This window comes from Gossypium hirsutum, chromosome A13, assembly GCF_007990345.1.
Source record: "Gossypium hirsutum isolate 1008001.06 chromosome A13, Gossypium_hirsutum_v2.1, whole genome shotgun sequence".
Taxonomy (NCBI): domain Eukaryota; kingdom Viridiplantae; phylum Streptophyta; class Magnoliopsida; order Malvales; family Malvaceae; genus Gossypium; species Gossypium hirsutum.
This window is the reverse complement of record NC_053436.1, coordinates 43,931,108-43,947,149: the sequence shown is the minus strand read 5'-3', so window position 1 is coordinate 43,947,149 and position 16,042 is coordinate 43,931,108. Positions and strand designations below refer to the sequence as shown.

The 16,042-nt window shown below is 33.2% G+C and overlaps 2 protein-coding genes across 6 annotated transcripts; one reads left to right on the top strand and one right to left on the bottom strand.

The window, feature by feature from the left end:
* Positions 1–754: 754 nt before the first annotated feature.
* On the top strand, positions 755–7,432 carry LOC107893789 (kinesin-like protein KIN-7F). Of its 5 annotated transcripts, XM_041086016.1 has the most exons (16): positions 763–852; positions 1,141–1,220; positions 1,718–1,826; positions 1,926–2,189; positions 2,477–2,566; positions 2,679–2,779; positions 2,898–3,011; positions 3,082–3,163; positions 3,262–3,329; positions 3,456–3,521; positions 3,611–3,735; positions 4,078–4,414; positions 4,935–5,039; positions 5,186–6,076; positions 6,189–6,508; positions 6,890–7,432. In XM_041086016.1, the coding sequence occupies exons 4-16, from the start codon at positions 1,961–1,963 to the stop codon at positions 7,209–7,211; spliced, it is 2,850 nt and encodes a 949-aa protein (XP_040941950.1). In that variant the 5' UTR covers positions 763–852; positions 1,141–1,220; positions 1,718–1,826; positions 1,926–1,960; the 3' UTR covers positions 7,212–7,432. The 5 variants fall into 5 exon arrangements, with proteins under 5 accessions (XP_040941952.1, XP_040941950.1, XP_040941954.1 ...); XM_041086018.1 differs by lacking the exon at positions 1,141–1,220 and having other exon boundaries at positions 755–852; XM_041086020.1 differs by lacking the exon at positions 1,141–1,220 and having other exon boundaries at positions 815–852; positions 1,923–2,189.
* A 6,149-nt stretch (positions 7,433–13,581) lies between these two features.
* Positions 13,582–14,039, bottom strand: LOC107893790 (30S ribosomal protein S31, mitochondrial). The gene has a single exon (XM_016818885.2). It carries the CDS (start codon positions 13,925–13,927, stop codon positions 13,655–13,657), a length of 273 nt encoding a protein of 90 aa, XP_016674374.1. The 5' UTR covers positions 13,928–14,039; the 3' UTR covers positions 13,582–13,654.
* Positions 14,040–16,042: the final 2,003 nt, after the last annotated feature.

Genomic DNA, 16,042 nt, shown 5'->3' with positions numbered 1-16,042 from the left:
AAAAAATCCAAAACTCTACCGAACAGCCCAAAAGGAATTTTGACATTAGTCTAATTCACCACCTTAGTCCTTTTATTGCTCAAACTTTTAAAATTAATCTTTATGCTTTTTTAATAAGGGTACAAGGTATAGGTTGTTTAAGAATTGAACTCGAGATCATTGTCAATTAAAGACTTGTGCACAAATATTTTATTATTTCACATGTGGTTTAATTGACTTGTCCTTATGTTTTTAATTTAATAAATTTAGTCCTCTACTTGTTTGATTTAAAAACTAAAGTTCAATTGACAATACTATTAATTATTTTTCTTCAAATTTGAAAATGTGTTATTGATTTTGCTTTAAATTTTAAATCATGCCCTTAATTTTAGAATAACACATATTTAAATTTAACTAAATTTCATTAAAAATGTTATCAATTGGATTTTAATTTTTAAATCAAATAAGTACACGGACTAAATTTGTATAGTTAAAAATAGAAAGCCTAAATTTCAAATATTCAGAGAGTATAGGGACTGAGAGCATAATTAAACCTTTGATGTTTAACAATATAGCGGTCGATTGAACGGTGCATCGCGATGGAAAGTTACATTTACTGACAAGAAAACTTAAAGACCACGTGGCGCGACACAAGCTCATATAAAAAAGCAAGGGTAAAACAGTAATTGATCAAGGAAGAGAAAATTTTCAAAAGACGCTCCCCTTCCCGATCCTGCTGTCCCATTTTTACCCTTGGTTTAAATTAAAATTCTCCATTGTATCCTTTCGTTTTTTCAACTTTATTCGACGCGTAAAGTCATAGCACCTTCGATTTCGCTTCTTCAGTGTTTCTTTTTTGCTCTTCCAAGTCACGTATCTTCTCTTCCCCTTCGATGAATTTTTAGTTTTAAATTTAAATTCATTAAAATTCGACAAGTGGATAGATTTTGTTTTCGTATGTAAGACTGTTGTTTTTTTGGGGGGTGATTTTGATTTCTGAATTTAGAAATTGACCGTTTAAAGAAATCGTTACTACTTAATACTGCTAGCGTTTTAAAAAAAAATCCAGAAAATTTTGGATTCTTACGTTATTCGAATCAAAATCTATTGTTTTTCATTTTTAAACAAGTTTTTAGATTTTATTCGGTTAGGATTTTGCAGAGCTCGAGTTTCGAGGTGGAAAGTATACGGTTATGGAATCAGATCAGAGAGCATAATGGAGGGAAAACGACACTGTTTTGGTACTAAAGTTGATACTAGTTCTTTTAAACTGAACCGCCATTTTCGTTTCGAGGGAAAAGAAAACAAAACAAGCAGAAATGAGAAAATGAGTAAAACTTTTTATTATTATTAATTTATGAGTATAAACTATAAAGTTGAAGATTTTCGTTGCTTGACTATTAAGCATAGTTGGTGACCACTAGGGAAAGTTTTCTGCTCTTTCAAGAATTAAAAATTAAAATTTGAGTGTTTTTTTTGGGGGGGGGGTTAGGAAGGGATCTTTTCATCTTAACTACCAGTTCTCATTGACATTTGATTTTGTTTTTTAAAAATGGTTAATTTAAGTGATGTTTAACCTTAAAAGTAGAATATAAGAAGCAAATCATTTTCATGTTGGTTGGATAAAGTCTATAATTAGCTCGCTGTTGCTGATATAATCAGTAATTAGTCTTTATACTCATGGATCGTTTTCTATAGTTAGTTGGATTTTATAATCATGATTAGCTTCTTTTTGCAGATAGGCTTATGGTTGTGAAAGGATTGGCCTGAGCTTTAATATATATTTAGCAACCCCAACAACCTTGCTGTTAACTTGTAAACTCTCTTGCATTTTTAGGAAAGCAAGGGTGAGTACGATGTGTGTTTGATCTATCGAGTTTGATTTTTTGTCCTCTTTTTGAGAACCTGCAAATTCATGGCTCTTTTTTTCACTTAACGCCTAGTAGGGTGAGTAACAAGAAAAGTGGAGTAGGAAAAAAAAATGGGGGCAATTGGTGGGGAGGAGTTAAAGCAGGTGGAGAAAGAACAGAAGGCGCAAACGGCAGGTGCTCGTGAGGAGAGGATTCTTGTTGTGGTGAGGTTGAGGCCTTTGAGTGACAAGGAAATTATAGCAAATGAAGTTGCTGATTGGGAATGCATCAATGATAACACTATCCTATATCGGAACACCCTCCGGGAAGGGTCCACATTCCCGTCTGCCTATACATTTGGTAAGCAAACTCTTCCATTTTCGGGGCCAAACCATTTTTTATTCCCTTAAACTAGTGATAGCCAACTCTCAGTTTCTAACTCATATTTTCTGAACTTGGTATTCTTTTTTTTTTCTATGATATATTCTTTAATTGTTGAGATCTTGATTTCGTTTTATATTACAAATTCATGGTAGAAGTTGTTTCTGTTATATGCTTGGGATTTGGAAGCAGCTTTGTTCAATAAAGTTTCATATATGAGACTTATGTTGCTGTCTCTTTTTTCTTCCTTCATATGTTGGGAACAGATAGAGTATTTCGGGGTGACTGCTTGACAAAGCAAGTATATGAGGAAGGAGCCAAGGAGGTTGCACTTTCAGTCGTTAGTGGTATTAATTGTAAGTAGTGGTATTCGCAATTTGGCATCTTGGTGTTTTGTCTCTTTTGTTAAACTACTTGGTGAGGAAAAAACAGTTTTTTCTAACAAATTTTCTTCCTTCTGTTCCACAGCTACTATTTTTGCATATGGGCAAACTAGCAGTGGGAAGACGTACACCATGACTGGAATAACTGAGTATACTGTCGCAGATATATTTGACTACATAAACAGAGTAATGAAAGTTTTGACTCATCTTAGTTCCACCATGTTTTTATGTCTGTTGCATCTTTCCCGTACCTATTATTTCGAAGCTTTTTTTTTTTAACTTACTACCAATGTCATCATTTCAGCACAAGGAGAGAGCATTTGTTTTGAAGTTCTCAGCAATTGAGATATACAATGAAGCAATTAGAGACCTCCTAAGCTCAGAAAACACTCAACTTAAGCTGCGTGATGATCCTGAGGTGAATAAGGACATTTCTATTACTTTCAGTTTACTGAGTTATGTTTGATCTAACAAGTTCTTTTCATCAGAGAGGAATCATTGTGGAAAAAGTTACAGAGGAAGTGCTGAGGGACTGGAACCATTTAAAAGAACTCCTAGCTATTTGTGAAGGTAAAGCATTTTAAAGAGTCCTATGTTTACTGAATGATGTTGCACACTTGTGCCTTCATTTATAATCATTACCTTTTTAATGCGTTGCAATGCTGCAGCTCAAAGAAAGATAGGAGAGACCTCATTGAACGAGAGAAGCTCCAGATCTCATCAAATTATAAGATTGGTATCCTCCTCTTCCCTTCTCTTCCTTTTTCTTTAATGTTTAATTGAGAATAGCTCATGTGTAGTGACGTTGAGTTGTTTTTCTTTCCCTTTTAGCTTACTGTAATGTGGGTTCTAACTTTTGTAGACAATTGAAAGCTCTGCTCGTGAGTTCCTAGGGAAAGAAAATTCAACAACCCTTGCAGCAAGTGTGGTATGGCTCGTGGAATTTACTTTCACATTTGCATTTCACTGGGAGCTCCTAAAATGGTTAATTCATGCAAAGATGGTATTTGAGTGCAGAATTTTGTTGATTTGGCTGGAAGTGAGCGAGCATCTCAGTCATTATCCACCGGCGCAAGACTGAAAGAGGGTTGCCATATAAATCGTAGTTTACTGACCCTGTCAACTGTTATTCGCAAGCTAAGGTTAATTGGATCATCATATACTTTGAGTGCTCATAGTGTTTTAAATTCAACCATCTGCAAGAGACTATTTTATGTATTTAAATTTGTTGTCGGATGTAGTTGGTTATTGTCCCAGTAGTTATCTATTACTTTGCTTGATTGAGTTCCTTTTTCCTTTTTGGTTTTTACTTTTCTCAATTTTAAATCGAAACGGAGAACTTGGGCATAGTTTTATGATGGTTTGCGTATTAGTTTGTGTTATTAAAATTGTGTTGAAATACAGAATATTGATGATTTAGGCAGTGTCTTGTTAAAATTTTCTCACCTACTAGATTCATGATTGTGGTTCTTTGGTGGATGCAGTAAAGGCAGACAAGGACATATCAATTACAGAGATTCTAAGCTGACACGCATATTGCAGCCTTGCTTGGGTGGTAATGCCAGGACTGCCATCATATGTACCTTGAGTCCTGCACGAAGCCACGTTGAACAAACCAGAAACACTCTTCTGTTTGCTTGTTGTGCAAAAGAAGTTGCTACAAAAGCGCAGGTCAATGTGGTCATGTCTGATAAGGCCTTAGTTAAGCATTTGCAAAGAGAAGTGGCCAGGTTAGAAAGTGAACTCAAGAGTCCTGTCCCTCCTCCATCAAACAGTGACTATGCAGCTTTACTGAGAAGAAAAGATCTTCAGATTCAAAAGGTTATGCTTTGCTTTTGAAACACATTTGAAAACATACTAGGACTTGCTACCATGTGTACCTGAATGAATATGAGTTACAGTTACACATCACATATTTATTTGCTGAAATGCTTCCTGCTGTGTTATCCTTTAAGTTCCATTACACTAGGAGTCATATGCATTGTGCTCAATAGTGCCAGGAGGGCATTGGGGCTTGACTTTTGAAAGCATTTCTTCATATCTATTTATGTGAAACTAATATAAATGGTTTTTTTTTCCCCATCTAATAACCAGTGTTACCTGGTGATGAATCATGCATTCTGGTGTTAAAATTATAAAGCTTGAATTATAGAAAATTGGATGCGGGACGGTGATATTTGACTCTAGCATTGCAAATAGATACTTTTGCTTGCGGAAAATTAGGCTGAATAAAAGCCTAATTCCTGACATCCGGGGTGGCTGATATGTAAAAATAGAATTGAAAAAGCTTAGAGCATTTACATGTTGCCTAACATTGTTTACACGGCATTGCATTAAGCAGATGGAGAATGATATTAGAGAATTGACCAAGCAACGTGATCTTGCTCAATCTCGGGTTGAGGATTTGCTAAGTGTGATCAGAAATGATAAACATTCAGGACAGTCGGTATGTGTTATTGCCTTAATTCTGTATCTTCGAATGTTATCGCATTCGCTAAATGTAGTCCTAATTGCTATGTTATACTTTTAATTGCTTAATTTCTAGTTAGTTCCATCTTCAGCCTCTAACCCTTCTTTCATTTCTCTGATCAGGCAAGGATCAATTACCAACCCAATCAACAAGAAGGGGATGCATGGGAAGATGACTACTCAGCATCGGAGTCATCATGTTTGGCTGATTCTAATCGGTTGGATGTGCATGTTGGAAAATTTAATTCCATCCATTGTTCTGACACAGAGAGTGGGAGCAATATTGAGCAGCCCTATCATCAGCCTCTGAACAATCATGAAGATCATTCCATGTCTGTTTCTGGGCAAAGTCTTGATGAGACTCTAGGTGAAACTGCTGATGACCCTGATGAATACTGCAAAGAGGTTCAATGTATTGAGACAGAAGAACCAGCGAGGGATTATAATTCTGACTCTCGTGGCTTACCAAACGGTGAAAGTGAAGGAACATTGGCATTGACAGTCTATGGAGATGGTGATGGGACTGACCAGGAAGCAATGTCTACCTCAATGAATGGAGATAGAGAAGCTAATCATATTCAAAATGGTATTGCGGTTGACTCATTGGAGCAGAGACTCCATCATGTACAGAACACAACTGATTCTCTTGTCAGCCCTGATAAATCATCCCCATACCCTCAGCTAGCAGATTTGTCAAGTTCTAGAAGCCTGAATTTGAGTAGGAGCTTGAGTTGTAGAGCAGATGTCATGAGGGGTACATCTTCTCCTTATGCCGACCGAAAACATTTTGAAAGCACCCCGCCTAATGGATGGGAGAAAATTTTTCCTGGAAGACCACATGGTTATGGAAAGAATTTCCCTTTATTAAATTATGGGGCCAATAATGGAGTGCTCTCAAGGAATAATTCTCAATCTTCTCTTGGGAGTGCTTCCATCAAGACTTCTGTGGATGAGGATATAACTAGCATTCAATCTTTTGTTGCAGGATTTAAGAAGCAACTTGCTAATGGTCAGGTGAGAATTGCCAACCATTTTGCCTTCCATGTCTGGAACAATAAAATTTGCACTTGAGCAATGACATTTGTCTTTTTATTTCTTTGAAAAATATTCGGTACATTCATCATAGATTCAGAGCACGGAACTTGAAGTAGATGAGTCCAGAAAGAGTATGAAAGATGTAGGATTGGACCCAATGCATGACGCATCAAGCACTCCTCTGCATTGGCCTCAGGAATTCGAGAGGCTGCAGAGAGCAATACTTGAACTTTGGCAAGCTTGCAATGTTTCCTTGGTCCACAGAACATATTTCTTCCTGCTCTTTAAAGGTGATCCAGCTGATTCCATTTACATGGAGGTGGAGCTTAGGAGACTTACCTTCCTCAAAGAATCATTTTCTGAAGGAAATCAAGCCGCAGAAGATGGTCGCACTCTTACACTGGCTTCAAGGTTATTTCTCTCTTTTGCAACTACTGATAGTCAAAAATAGACCTACATTATCTCACATTGTTTTTAGTACAGGAGAAATCTCTGTTTGAAAACTCTACCAGTAGAGTAGAATTTTTGTCGTTTTGAATAGTACATGTCCAATACCGAGTGTTGCATATCCGTGAAGTATGCTTTAATGCTCGTCTTAGTATTTATCTAGGAAAATCGAATATTGAAAAGATGGTAATTTAGAGGACCAAACCAACAATCAATGAAAATCTAGAAAATGTTTGACATCGATGGTGATTTTATGTATTACTTTCCTGACATGTTACATATTATCCCTTGCATCAAATTTCTACTTAAAATAAACTTCTCTTAAGTGTTCAAATGTGGACGCAGTGTGAGAAGTCTTCACCGTGAGAAACAAACCTTGAGCAGGCTGTTGCGTAAAAGATTTACGGAAGAAGAGAGAGAGAAATTGTATAAGAAATGGGGCATTGAGTTGAACTCGAAGCAGAGAAGGCTCCAGCTGGTGAATCAGTTGTGGAGCAATAACAAGGATATGAGCCATGTAAAGGACAGTGCTGCCATTGTTGCAAAGTTAATTAGGTTCGTAGAGCAAGGAAAGGCCCTGAAGGAAATGTTCGGGCTTAGCTTTACACCTCCACACCCAAGGCGAAGAAGCTATGGTTGGAAAAACAGCATGGCATCACTTTTTTGAAAGCTTTTTGTTCATGCCTACGTTACAACACAGGTTTAGAGGTAATTTCTGGAAAATTGTAGGCCATTTAACATTGTTTTTGTGATTTATTTTTTTGGGGGGTTAAATAACAGATTGTGATGACCTTTCATAAGGTGGTGTAAAAATATGTATGTAAAATCTTAACCGGAGTGGATTAGAGATTTTAAATATAAATTGTTGGATGTAATTTTACAAACTTATGATGGGTTTGTTATGTTCCGTGCTTTTCAATTATTTCTTCTACTATATTCAACCATCTCATTATTTTAATACGCCAATCATTCTACTTTTTCAATACCTCCTTTTACAACTTCAATTTTTAAGTCTTAATCGAATAGATGACTGTCGGATAAACTATACGAATGATGATTAAATTATGAGGGTGTTTTCATTTTTTTCAGTCACTATGTTGTTAAAGTCTGAAACGGATGGATGATATGATCATTTATTTCTTTAATAAATTATATGAATGTCCACTTAACTATGAGAGTATTTTTGTTTTGGCCATCTAATTATAATTTTTTTTTAGTCGCTAAAGTTTTTAAAATTAAATTTTCAGTTACCATGTTGTTAAGTTAACAATGGAAGTTTGAGGTAACTTTTTTTTTATTGGTCTAATAACAAGTTTAGCTATTTAATATTTATACCTTCTATTAATTTAGTCATAATTTTAAAAAAATATCATAAATTATCGATAAAATTTTTTTAACAATTTAAATTAAACTGAGCTTCTTTGACACTTAAAATATAAAAAAAATAAAAATAAAAATAAAAACTCAAAAAGGATTTTAATTTTTGGCATCAAAAGACGTTGGAAACTTCTTTTTATTTATTTTTACATTAAATCAATGATTCCCTGGTTCCAAAAACACCCCAAATCATTCCAACATCAAATGAAAAAATAATTTATAAAAAGAAAGTTTTACGCTAAATACTAGTAAAAATATTGAAGGTTAAATTTATTTATTTTTTTTAAATAGGACTAAATTGGTAGAATAGTTAAATATTGAAGGAAAAATTTATTCTTGGTTAAATTTTGCTATTGGACTCTGTATTTTACGTAAGTTATGTATTTAGTACCTGTACTTTTTTGAATTTTGAAATTTTAGTCTGAATCCAATAGTAGCAGTTAAATTGTTTGGTTAAATTATATCATTAGTCTTATGTTATGCGTGAAGTTATAGATTTTATTCACTAATTGGATCATTCTTAGTGGTTATATTTTTTTAATTTTAAAATTTCAGTCTTAATACAAACGACAGTCGTTAAAAATCTATATACTGATTTTTTGTGAGTAATATGTGAAAATAACAAAACAGACATAGCATACACATGTGATAATATGTTTGACATATTAAATTTTAGAAATAACGTAACTTAATAAATTTAATAGCTATCGTTTAGTCAAGACTAAAACTTTCAATTTCTAAAAGTACAGGGACTAAAACTGACCAAATTAAAGTACAAGTATTGAATCCACAACTTATGCAAAGTATAAGGTCTAATAACAGAATTTGAACTTTGTTATTAGGCAAATAAAAAGGCCATTGTTATTAACTTAACGACATGGTGACTAAAAAAATCTAATTTCGAAAGTTTTAGTGACTAAATCAAAAAACTTTAATAGTTAGGTAATTAAAACAGAATCACACTCATAATTAAGTAATTATTCGTATAGTTTATCTAAAAAATAAAAGCCATGTCATCCAATCATTTCAGATTTAACAACACATGAAAAGAAAAATGAATTCGAATAGTTTAATATTTAAATTTAAATTTTTCATAATTAAATGACCAAAATAGAAACAAGATAAAAGTTTAGTAGCCATCATATATTTTAAAAAAACAAATTGATATATGTTTCTTGGGTTGTAATAAAATCAAATAATATTTTTTTTACCAAAAAGTATTAAGTGTAATAATAAAATATATTATACTTGACATAAAAATAATCAAAAAAATCCAAACATGTTTTGTAAAAGGAGTCCAAGAATAAAAAATAAATATCAAATGATTTTTTCACTTTTATTTTAAACAAAACGATTCTATTAAATTAAAATGCTAAACGGTGCGTTGGGAGGACGATAAAACACAGTCGTTTCAAATCAATTGGCCCGGTGTCCGCACTAGTACCGTCTTAGATCACTTCCTTCCATACCTGAAAAGTGAAAAACGGAAGGCAACCAAAATGAGCGGAGCCACGACGGTGGCGTATTTAGCTCGAAGAGCAGCGCAAAAGGAGAAAGTCCGGATCCTCTACCGCTGTGCCCTTAAAGACATCCTTAACTGGGCCGTCCATCGCCACCTCTTCTATCAAGATGTATTTGTTCTTTTCACGCTCTTTTTTTTTTTTCAATTAATTGAAACTTTGATTTTCATTATATTTTTTTAGTCCTCTGACCTTCGCGAGAAATTCGAAGCTAACAAGCATGTGGTTTGTCTTCTACTTTCACATTTTCACATTTTCTTCTTGAATTAATTTATTTATTTTTAGTAAATAATATTGTTGGTAAACTTGAATGAAGATTACTTGAGTATTAAAAGTTTCTTTTTACTATATTTTTAAGAATTTTCTTTTGGAATTTTTTAATGATGACGATTCTTTTGTGTTTATGTTGGCCTTTCAGTTTGTATATTTGGTGACGCTGACTTGTACAATTTGCTTCTTCTTTTTCTTTTTCTTTTTTTTTTTTGCAGGAAGATCTTGATACAGTTGATAAAATGATAGCTGCAGGTGAAGCAACTTATAATAAGTGGCGGCATCCTGATCCTTATATCAGTGAGTACCGAATACTGCAATAGTTAATATGGTTGGTATATATAAGAGAGTTTTGGTGAATTAATGGAATGTGAAATAGTGCTTTTCCTTTGATGCGTAGACTTGTCTAAAAGAGATTGGTCATCCAATGCAGTGGCGGAGTGAAAAAAAAAATTTTGGCCAAAATTAAATTGTATATTTTTACTATGCAATTTCATTTTAATACTTTGTATCTTTATAATTTTTGAAAGGTTAAATTAAATTTTTATCATTTTTTGGGTTAAAGTGTAATTTTATCATTACTAATGTAAAATTTTATAAATTATAAAAGGCCTAAATTAAAAATCTACCATTTTAGGGGGCCTGGGTAGCCATTGATCCAATGTTTATGTCATCTCAATAATTCTTGTTTTGGATTCATACATTCCTTTGAAACAATTGAGAGGAAAATGGTTCGAAATTTTGAACATGGTAAATTCTTTTGATATCTAATTAACTTTTTATCGGGGTTTCAATTCCTTCTTCGGTGATAGTTTCATGATTCATGATTTACCAGTGGACTTCCATTTAAATGTAATAAACAAGATACATGATTTACCAGTGGCCTTCCATTTAAATGTAAAAATATGTATATATTATGGTTTATCAAAGACATATATTCCAGCTTGTTCAATATCCTCCTCTGTATTGTTCCAGTATTTTGACAGGAAAATTTGAGATCATTCCTCTCAGATCCCATTGTGTTCTTTACATTGCTCTTCTATCTGTTATCCACTATTTACAGTGATTATCAACCCATTATTTCTGCAAATTAGAAGAAAAGTAAAAAGGAAAGCCTTTTTGCTTGTCTTGTATTACTACTTCCATCCATTTTTACCATTATTTCTTTCTTTAAGTAGATTTTATCTTTATTTTGATCAATTACTATCTATATTCCTGGACAAAGGTGGGGTGAAGGAAACCAGGGAAGTGATTTTATCCCATAAAGTGCTTGCATCCTTCTAGTAAATGCTGTGCTGTGTTGTCTTATTTTGTTGCTTGCTTAGTTGACCTATATTTTTTGGGTATTGTCAGATGCTTTTATGAAATTTTCCAATTAAGTTTGTTGCTTTTTTATCCAGTTTTAAAATTTCACTCTTGATGCAGATTGAGATTGTTTATGATTGTGGTCGAGAAGACAACGACTAAAACATATACCTTTCCTTTCCCAAGAAATAAAGGTTAGCCATATTCTTTTGTTATATAGAATTCACATCATCTGTTATATAATTCACTCCTCTCAAATAACTGGCTACTGATGGGTTGCACTTTTCTAAAAATGTTTAGCTGCTAAAATAGCTTGGATTTAATTGAAAACCAAGAGAGCTGCTTCTCCACCTGTATAGCAGGTTGGAAGTGAACAATGTGTTAGTTTGTCACAAAATTGGGTTTTTTGGCGATGATAACTTTCCGTGTTAAGTCTCCTCCTAATCTGTAACGATGTTTTCTCTAAGGTTCCAATCCAATGCACGATCAATTAGTTAGTGATTAAAAGAGTCTCTTTCCCCCAGTCTACCCATTTGGTTGCTTCTTTAATGTTGAACCTTTTTAATTCCCGGTTGACGCAGCTGAAGCGTGAATAACATTCATGTTGATGCTTCTTTTGCACTTGTTGCAATGTGCCAGTGTTTGGGTTTCTTTTTATTAGATAATTGTTCAGATTGATTGAAGTAGGAAGATCATGAATCCTTTCTTGTGAAAACTATTTTTGTCAAAATTTTACATGCATCTTTTTGTCTACTTGGCTGCTGCATTTAGACCTGGCAATTCATTTTGTGTTTGTATTGTTACTTTCAAATTGTGTTTAATTTTTTATTACATTAATAATTTTTGTTAAATGGATTTTGACAGGTCGTGTATTTGCATGTTTTTCGGGTTAATTTTATCGTAGAAATTGCAAGGAAACCTAATTATGATGGTGGCAGCATGCAAGACCTTCGCTTTCTTGGCATTGGCTTTTAAACGAATTATTCATACAAGTATTATTACTTATTAGCTCATATGTGGTAAAACGCCCTTATGCTCCATGAAACAAACAAAACACGATAGCATAAATTTGCAATTTGGCACCAACAGATGTTGGGTGTGGATATTTTCTTCAAGTAAGATTTCAGGTTCAAATTTTATGGATTGAAAAAAAAAACAGCGTTGCCGTTCAGGGTTCAATGGATTTAGTTGAAATCTAATATTGTGGGTCACAAAAGTAAAAAACATACAAAATTCTCAGCTAATGATGTATAGTGATGGTGCAAAACAATATCAATATAAAACATTTCACCACCTTCGTACTCGTTTCATCGTCGCCATGTAAAATCATATTATATGCAATAAAATTGACCCGATTGAGACATAGATTGGTAATTCCTAGAATGCTTACAAGTAAAAAAAATAGTGTCCATTACAGAGTTTTACGGCAAAGCTCCTCTGTTTTATTAGTTTTATTTGCCCAGAGTGAGAGAGTGATGCTGGACGAGAATGAAGAAGATGCATTGTAATCTGTTTTAGGTAAGAACATTTTGGGGTTAAGCTCTCTCAAGTCGGGACTCATTAACTGTTATCACAATGTCAGTGATCTGGTTGACAATGGTCAGGGGAGAGCAGGCACTATAATCTTAATGACTTCAAATAGGGTCACCACCAATTTATTTGTATTTCGAATCTTGGAACCCTTCACCATAGAAAAGATTGAAGACATGAAACTGGGTTTCATCATGCGCTAATGCAGGTTTTGAAGTGTTTTTTACTTGACATTCTACAGAGATTAAAGGAGAATTGAGTCACTTGAACCTTGAGCTCTGAGGCAGATGCTTTGTTCCTTAGCTCACATGTAACTTTGGGAAACACAGGCAACAAAGTAATGCAGGGGTTTGCAAATGTTGATTTTTAGCAAAAGGTAAATGATCTCTCCTCTCTTATTCTAAATCAGATTAACTATGAAACAATTTTTTTTTTTAAAAAAAACCTATATCCAGTATAGCTATTATGAAATATGACATACCTTCCAAAAATTTGGATCCGAGATATATCTTCAAAGGTTCATTATTTGACTGTTTAGGGTCTGCACTAGAATTTCAGTACTCTGGGCAGCAACCTCATTTGATGGGTGATCTATCTATGAGGCCTATGGAAACCGGAATTGCCTCTCCTAACCTAAACGTTTTCTGAGGCCATGCTTTATGTTGCAGCAGATGAAAACCAAGCCCTTGAATTAAACCAGGGACATGCATTCAAGTAAACATCCGTAAAACTGGTTCTTCCTAAAACCATAAATCATTTACCATGAAGAACCATCATCTCACTCCTAAATTCCCAATTTTCAACTCATGAATGGTATCTTACTCAAGACCACTCTAACTCCTAATTCAGCTTATCTGAAAAAGACTCACAGTTTCCTAGGGGCTCTGCTTCCTCAACTATTAATAATTGCTGCATATAATAATTAGGGTTTTCTCTGGCTCTTATGCAACAACCATTCAAAACACTTAAAATTGTTTCTAGAACTTAAACCAACAAATATAAAAGCAAAGCTACTAATAACAAAAACCCTGAAAATTGTACAAAAGTTTTTGCTTTATTATTACAGCTATTACAAAAGAGAAAAAAAAGCATAGTTTTTGAAAAATAATCAGATGAGCTTGAAGGGGAGAGGCCAAGGGGTAGACCTGGGAACTTCGACCTTGTCTTTGATACGTTCTATCTTCTTCTCTTTCTTGGGTCTGGCGTTCCCGTACGATCCTTTGAATCTCTTCCCTTTCTTCGTCTTCTTGTCACCTCTGCCGCAAAGGGTCGGTGCCGGCGGCGACGCCATTACTCCAATCGGCGAAGCCCATGATAGAGCAGGCCACTGCTTCATCACCACTCTCGTTGCTACGGTGCCGCACCACTGAATTATCGCCATTTCCACGGCTATCTATCAGTAACGGAGGCAGACAATAGAAGCCTAGAAATAGAATCATTAGGCTTTATATTTTATTTTGGGCTACTTATTAACCAACCCTCTTTTCTATTTGGACCCATTTTACATTGCTTTCATTTAATCCACTTTTTTGTAACCTCTATTTTACTTTTTTTTAATTTTCAAAAATAAAATAAAATAAAAAACTTTGTTTTAACTAAGTCCTTTTCATAAATATTTTTAAAAAAGAATAATGTCTTTTAAGTAAAATTTGATATTCAAGTACTTATATATATACTATTTTTTTATCTATGTAAAGCACGAAATTTTTGTATTTAATAATTAAAATTTATTAAATTAGTTCATTTAAGTTTTTAATATTTTTAATATTTTAAAAATAAAAATATTAGTATCACATTTAAAAATATTATAACTGATATTAGAATCAATTAAAAATAATAATATTTGATAAATGAAATATCTTTAATTTAAAAATTAAAATTAATCTAAGAAAGTAAAGTTCCCATTTTTAAAACAAAAATATTAATTTTTCTTTTTTTCTTAATGAAAGCTATAAGAAAAAAAAGTTTAACTTTCATTTAGAAAGTTGATAAGGCGCTATTTATAGAGTTATTTTTAGGTAATTAAAATTTAAAGATAATTAGTTAATTGAGTCTTAGTTTAATTAGTATGAGCATTGTTGCTAATGCAATAGAATATGGGTTCGAGTGTGATAAAGCGCATTATTTTCCTATTTATGGGTCGTAGAGGGGCATGGGTAGTTCTAGGTATTGTGTAAAAAAGAACAAATATGATCAAAACTTATAACGAGATTGTTTAAAAAAAATTAAAAGTAATTATGAATTATAATTGTTAGCTCGATTGATCACTAGAATAGAATTGTAATCAGTAATTCAATCGTTTCATTGAATGGAATGGAATTGAGTTGTAATAGTATTCTTGTGTTTGGTTGAATGGAATAAATGTTGTAATAGCATAGGGAAAAAGGCTTAAATGACCAAAGTACTATTAGCAGAATTTTTTTTAGGTAGATAATTATTGTTATTGTTATTAAATTTTAACAGGATTATTATTAAATATAATTTAATAAAAATAATAATAATTTTAATCATATTTTAATATAATTATTATTAAAATATGAATTAATAAAAATCATAACATAATCTCATTAGATTAGACCTAATTATGGGTCGGGCCACTCGAGGCCTGAAGGCCCACCCAAAATGTGGGAGGGTTTGAGCAAAAATATAGGCCCAAAAAATGGGCTTGGATAAAAAATAAGGCCCGTTTAAAAAACGACCGAGACTCGGGTAAGGTATTTTTTGCCTCGGCCCAGCCTGGCCCGAATTCACTAAAAGACAAAAAAATATGCTCTTTTTTTTAATGTTATTTTCTTGTTATTTTCTCCCTATTTTGCTACCATTTTACTGTTATGTTGTTAATATTTTATTGTTATTGTTTAGATATTGTATAAAATTTATTTTATTATTTATTTTGTTATTATTTTAAAAGAATTTGTTAATTTTGTTATTATTTTAGAGGCATTTGCTTGTTAAGTTGTATTTATCTTAGTGTTATTTAAGTCTACATATTTTTTAAAATTAATTTTCAATTTGTTGGGAAATATTTTTTTGATGTTTTTAGTATTTTTTATGTATTATATATATTTAAAAATTATATAAAAAATTAATACGGGTGGCTGGACTAGGCCCGAATTTTAGCATTTTTATCCGGGTCGAGCTTGGGCAAAATTTTAGCCTCATTTTTTAGGTCGAGCCGAGCCTGGGCCTAGTAATTGGGCCTAAATTTTTCGTTGTCCTGGCCCAGCCCATGAGCATTGTAACACCCCCTAACCCTTATCCGCCACCAGAACAGGGTTATGAAGTATTACCGGACATTTCAGATCAAATATGTACATTACACAACCAACTAATATGCACATTACAAATAACCACATTGTCCCTTTCATGAGCCCTCGAGGCCCAAAATACGTATTAGAAACAAATCAGGACTAATTCGAACACACAAGGAAATTTTTCGTGAAATTTTCAAAATTTATCCTAGAAACAGAGCACACATGCTCGTGTGAATCTAGGA

Bases quoted from the DNA above. Each gene is read 5' to 3' on its own strand.
- LOC107893789 (XM_041086018.1), top strand. From the start codon at position 1,961: ATGGGGGCAATTGGTGGGGAGGAGTTAAAGCAGGTGGAGAAAGAACAG. The intron at 3,522-3,610 runs GTATGGCTCGTG...ATTTGAGTGCAG, and splicing joins CAACCCTTGCAGCAAGTGTG to AATTTTGTTGATTTGGCTGG. The intron at 6,077-6,188 runs GTGAGAATTGCC...CATTCATCATAG, and splicing joins AGCAACTTGCTAATGGTCAG to ATTCAGAGCACGGAACTTGA.
- LOC107893790 (XM_016818885.2), bottom strand. From the start codon at position 13,927: ATGGCGATAATTCAGTGGTGCGGCACCGTAGCAACGAGAGTGGTGATG.